The 6,300-nt window shown below is 43.3% G+C and overlaps 1 protein-coding gene across 1 annotated transcript; it reads left to right on the top strand.

The window, feature by feature from the left end:
• Positions 1-4,078: 4,078 nt before the first annotated feature.
• LOC141830073 (adenine/guanine permease AZG1-like) lies at positions 4,079-5,988 on the top strand. Its single transcript, XM_074717553.1, is given in 2 exon segments — positions 4,079-5,484; positions 5,487-5,988. Coding segments are annotated over 2 exon segments (1,689 nt in total). The 5' UTR covers positions 4,079-4,220; the 3' UTR covers positions 5,912-5,988.
• Positions 5,989-6,300: the final 312 nt, after the last annotated feature.

The following is a 6,300-nucleotide window of genomic DNA, read 5'->3' as shown; positions in this document are numbered from 1 at the left end:
GTAATTCTCATTTCAGAATATTTATAGATAGCTAGGATTCTTGTATACATCCCAATATGTGCTAGCACCCCTTCTTAGTTTCGGCAAGGCTTGGAGAGGAGAGGAGAAGAGAAAAACTCTAAGGAAAGGAGAGGGAGTAGAGAATGCAAGAATCAATGAAAATCAACCCATTCACCCCCTCTTGTGGTCGGCCACTTCATGGCATATTTAACCCATTAAATGTCATTAAAATGCCATGAGTTACAATCTCATATGTAACTCCCATGAGGTGGCAACCTTTGATGATGTGGAGCATCATCATTGGCCACCACTTATGCCACCTCAACTCAAAGTCAAATGGTCAAGTCAAGCATTGACCATGAGGTGGCATGAGTCAAGTCAACATGAATGATGACATGACATAAAGTCAAGTCAAACTTGATGATGATATGACACAAAGTCAAGTCAAACTTGACCCCCAAGTCAAGTCAAACTTGACTATAAAGTCTTTCCTTCTCAAGTCAAGTCAAACTTGACTTCAAATCTCCCAATGTTGATCAAATCAACTCAACTAGTCTAGTTTGGATTACACTTAACCCAACTTGATTCATCACATGAATCTAATCCTCTTGGTTCATCATATGAATCTTATCTCTACTTAATTGTCCTTTGTGTGTGACCCTATAGGTTCTTGTAACGTTGAGATCCAACATCACCAGTGAGAGCCCTAGAGCCAATCATTTGATGATTGATGTATGGACTCCATGTATCATATTTCTATATTTTATAAAGGTATTTTATTGTGATTATTATACTTACTTGATATTCGTGCCATATAACTAAGTATAATAATGTCCTTGAGTAGATCGTTCGTATCTATATCAATCGATTGCTTGAATCGATAGTGAGATGATATAGAGAACACTACTCTAAATGATTCCTAGTCAAGTATTAACATTCAAGGACAATGTTAATGCGATGAGACTAGCATGTAGGTCAACACGATGACTTGATCTCACAAGTCATGGATATGAGATATCAAGTTGACACATGGGTATGCATTGGAGAATGTATACTGAATGACCCGCCATGAGAAAGTATCATGAATCGTTATATGAGTGTCATATACTTTCTCATGTGGCTATTAGTATGACTATTAGTCCTTGGACCTGAAGTCACCATGGTTCCCAACATAAGGAGTTACATACTTTGGCTTCGTCAAACGTCACCCGTAACTGGGTGGACTATAAAGGCGATTACTGGGTGTGTAACAAATTATGTAGTGGGATGTGAGTGATGTAGATGGGATCTATCCCTCCCATATAACGGGAGTGATATCATAGTTCTTGATAGAGTGAGACCACTAAAGTGCATGGCCATGCCCAAATGAGTCAACATGTGATGTTGAGCTCGTTTGATTGTAGTGAGTCTACTTGGAGTTCAAGACATAGATTGATTAGAGGATGACACGGTCTATGCCTCGGTTTAATCAATCATGATATCAAGGATAGAAGGACATTTGTCACATATTGTGAAGAGTCACAATTAGTAGTCACAATGGTGATGTTGGATCTCAACATTCTTGTAACTTGGGTAGTAGTGATGTGTTGCTAGATACCGCTCACTACTTATGTTTCTAAATCGAGTTTAGGGCATTGCCAACGTTACAAGAACCTATAGGGTCACACACAAAGGACAATTAGGTGGAAATTAGGTTCATATGATGAACCAAGAGGATTAGATTCATGTGATGAATCAAGTTGGGTTAAGTGTAATCCAAACTAGACTAGAGGAGTTGATTTGATCAACTTTGGAAGATTAGAAGTCAAGTTTGACTTGACTTGAGAAGGAGAATTTTGGGAGTCAAGTTTGACTTGACTTTGTGCCATGTCATCATAAATGTTGACTTGACTTTGTGCCATGTCATCATCTATGTTGACTTGACTTATGACACCTCATGGTCAATGCTTGACTTGACCATTTGACTTTGAGGTGAGGTGGCATAAGAGGTGACCAATGGTGATGCTCCACATCATCATGGATGCCACATCATGGGAGTTACAATAGTGTTTTGGAACCTAAAGCTTTAATGAGATTAATTGGCCATGAATTGCCTTGATGTGACAAGCCACTAAGAGAATGAAAAAAATGGTTTTCTTTTTCATTCGTGAACTCCACTTTATCCTCCTCCTCTCTCATTGGTTTTTTCTCTCCTTTCTCCCTCTCCTCTACTATTGATTGCCAAAACCTTGCTAGAGGTGCTAGCACACCTTTGGTTTTGGTTCCACCAAAGTGTCCGTGTGGATACTTCTAGAGGAGCGGCACTTGACGCTCTCGAGATCCGGCGCCGTTTAGGACGAGCGGGATACGCAAAGGGCATGCATCGAGGGTAAAAGTTTCTTTCTCGTAGATCTAAAGTAGATCTAGGAATAAACAAGTTTTGCAAAATTTTTGGTTCGTACGGATCCGGTGGCATGGACTTCCGAGGTTTCCGCAACGCAAAAAGCAGATTTTTGCGGCTCGAAAAGTGCAACATGTTACATACCCAGTAATCGCCTTTATAGTCCACCCAATTACGGGTGACGTTTGATGAAGCCAAAGTAAGTAACTCCTTATGTAGGGAACCATGGTGACTTCAGGTCCAAAGACTAATAGTCATACTAATAGCCACATGAGAAAGTATATGACACTCATATAACAATCCATGATACTTTCTCATGGCGGGTCATTCAGTTTACATTCTCCAATGCATATCCATGTGTCAACTTGATATCTCGTATCCCTGACTTGTGAGATCAAGTCATCGTGTTGACCTACATGCTAGTCTCGTCGCATTAATATTGTCCCTGAATGTTAATACTTGACTAGGAATCATTTAGAGTAGTGTTCTCTATATCATTTCACTATCGATTCAACCAATCGATTGATATAAATATGAACGATCTACTCAAGGACATTATTATACTTAGTTATATGACACGAATATCAAGTAAGTATAATAACCACAATATAAAATGTCTTTATAAAATGTAGAAATATGATACAATGAGTCCATACAACAATCATCAAATGATTGACTCTAGGGCTCTCACTGACACTGACCCCATCATATCACTCATGCCTGATGTCTCTAATCTACTAAGACTTCATTGTCTAGTATTCTATTAAGATTTTCTCTTGCCAAACTTTCAATTATAACTTTTCCTTATCTAGTATATAGTCAACTTGACTACTAGGGTTTTCTTGATTAGCTTTGATGGATCATAAATAAGTTTAACTTTAAACCTTTGTTATTATCAAAACATAGGTAGAATTATCTGATATTCTTTGCACCAACACAATACTCATCAAGATTGAACTTATCATACGAGAAAGGAAGCATATCTATCAAAGTTAAAAGAAAGCATATGTTGAATGAAATGAAATATAATAATTAATAAAAAAATATAGCTCTAGAGACTCATATTTCAACAAATAAAGGAGATGTAAATTGTCAAAGAAAATAAATTGTATCACAGATTTATCACTTATCAATATTATCTCATAGTCATTATCACATCACATACATGTTTACATTATAAATTATTATTTTTTTACAATCTGTCAATTAAAAGAGACTAATTGTTTTTGAATCTTTTATATACTTGGATAATTATATTACTTAGGGGGAAAAATTAAAAATAAATTTTTTAAATCTATAACTAATCTATAATATTTGATTGAGTCATTTAGATGGTGGAGCATGACGTGGAGGCTTATTGGACCAATCCTCAAGACCTACTCTGATATCCGTCGTGTGACTATATGCAGTTTACCTGTTTATTTTAAATTTAAAAAGTCCAAAAGGAAGATTTTAATTTGGATTCCTTTTCAGCTTATGCCAATGATAAATACAAGAAATTAGATTAAACCAATAAGGAAATTACAATATTGTTTTATGTTTAGGAGACATGCCAATTGAGAGGATTTGAATAATATGATAAAAAATCTTAGTTTTAATTATGGGTTGATTGGGACTGATTTAATTACATTTTAATGTGGATATTTTATTCAATTTGATGCATTCATTATCGTCCTCAGCTTATTGTCTATCTTTTACAACCAAAACAAGGAAGACAAAACGGACCGTAACCAAACTTTTGCAATTTAAACCCCGCTTGCCTCCTTTCTCTCTAGATTCGCAACGGCGCCCCGATCTTCAGCCTGGGAAAGGTTTAATACCGAAGTCCCAGCACGCCGACATGGACTCGGCCCCGGAGGCACCGCCGGCGTCTCCGTCGCTACTCGGGAGGCTCAACATGGCGGTGGCTAAGTCGTGGGTGGGCCGGTGGTTCAAGCTATCAGAGCGCGGCAGCACCTTCACCACAGAGCTTCGCGCCGGCACCGCTACCTTCCTGACCATGGCTTACATCCTCGCCGTCAACGCCTCGATACTCTCGGATTCCGGCGCCACCTGTTCCGTCGAGGATTGCAGGAATCCCTCTCCCTCGTGCCGTTTCCCCCCGGTCGACCCGGGTTACGCCGCCTGTCTCGACCGCGCCCGCCGCGACCTCATCGTCGCCACCGCTGCTTCCTCCATCATTGGAAGCTTTATAATGGGGGCCTTCGCCAACTTGCCTCTGGCGCTAGCACCGGGTATGGGCAGTAACGCCTATTTCGCCTATACCGTAGTCGGCTTCCATGGTTCCGGCAACCTCTCCTACCGAACTGCCCTTGCCGCTGTCTTCCTAGAGGGCCTCATCTTCCTTATTATCTCAGCCGTCGGCCTACGCGCCCACCTAGCCAAGCTTGTGCCTCGCCCCGTCCGTATCTCCTCCACCGTCGGCATCGGCCTCTTCCTGGCCTTCATCGGCCTGCAGAACGACGAGGGCGTCGGCCTCGTCGGCTACTCCTCCTCCACCCTCGTCACGCTGGCCGCCTGTCCGCGCAAGTACCGAGCCTTCCTCGCCCCCGTCCAGACCTTCGAAAACGGCACCGTGTCCCTTATCCCTGGCGGCACCGTCTCCGGCGACATCCTCTGCTTGCACGGCCGCATGGAGTCTCCCACCTTCTGGCTCGCCGTCGTTGGGTTCCTCATCATCGCTTTTTGCCTCATCAAGAACATCAAGGGGGCAATGATCTACGGCATCGTTTTCGTGACGGCCGTCTCGTGGTTCCGCCACACCGAGGTGACCGTCTTCCCCGACACGGCGGCAGGGGACGAATCCTATCACTACTTCAAACAGGTGGTGGACGTGCACCACATCCAGTCGACGGCCGGCGCACTCAGCTTCAAGGGGATCGGCACGGGGCGCTTCTGGGAGGCGCTGGTGACCTTCCTGTACGTTGACATACTCGACGCGACGGGCACACTCTACTCGATGGCCCGCTTCGCTGGATTCGTGGACCAGAACGGGGACTTCGAGGGGCAGTACTTCGCGTTCATGTCGGACGCGGCGGCCATCGTAGTGGGGTCGCTCCTGGGGACGTCGCCTGTGACGGCGTACATTGAGTCGTCAACGGGGATCAAGAGGGGGGCAGGACGGGGATGACGGCGCTGACGGTGGCCGGGTACTTCCTGCTCTCATTCTTCTTCACGCCGCTGCTGGCTTCGATCCCGGCGTGGGCGGTCGGGCCTCCGCTGGTGCTTGTGGGGGTGCTGATGATGAAGGCGGTGGTGGAGATCAAGTGGGACGACATGAAGGAGGCCATTCCGGCCTTCATGACCATCATCGTGATGCCGCTCACCTACTCCATCGCATACGGCCTCATCGGCGGCATCGGCACCTACATCGTGCTCCACGCCTGGGACTGGGCTTGCGCAGGTTGGCTTCTCCTTTCCAGTTCCGCTTCGCCTGCGCTTCGGGCCAATGCCGCGCCCGCCAGCTTCTCCGTCTCTGCCACAGACGACGGTGGCAGCGCCAAGAAAAACGAGAACGATCACCAGGTTTGACTAGTCATTACCGTCACACCAATTTGTGGGCAAAAATAAACAAAAGAAATAAACTAATTAGGCATTGTTCATATCAATTATACTTTTAAATTCAACTTCCTGTGTTTCAAAATGATAATTGAATCGATCCAGTTGACTTGACCTACTCACAACGTTCACGTTATATAATTGTTATAATTCATATTTTAGTAATTATAAAATTATAATTACCATAACAATTAGAAAATATATAATACGGACTTAACAATTCACTTGATATTCACGGTTACAATAATTTATCCTGTCCACACAATTAAGCAATTGATCCAGAGTTTAAATTTAAAACCGACGATCGAACTTATCACGAAAAAAAGGGCGTCTCTCCTTCCTCTTAACTCCTTGCAGAGAAT

Source organism: Curcuma longa, chromosome 5, assembly GCF_044706935.1.
Source record: "Curcuma longa cultivar G26 ecotype Majalengka, Jawa Barat chromosome 5, ITB_CL_G26_1.1, whole genome shotgun sequence".
Lineage (NCBI taxonomy): Eukaryota > Viridiplantae > Streptophyta > Magnoliopsida > Zingiberales > Zingiberaceae > Curcuma > Curcuma longa.
This window is presented reverse-complemented; position numbering and strand designations above follow the sequence as displayed.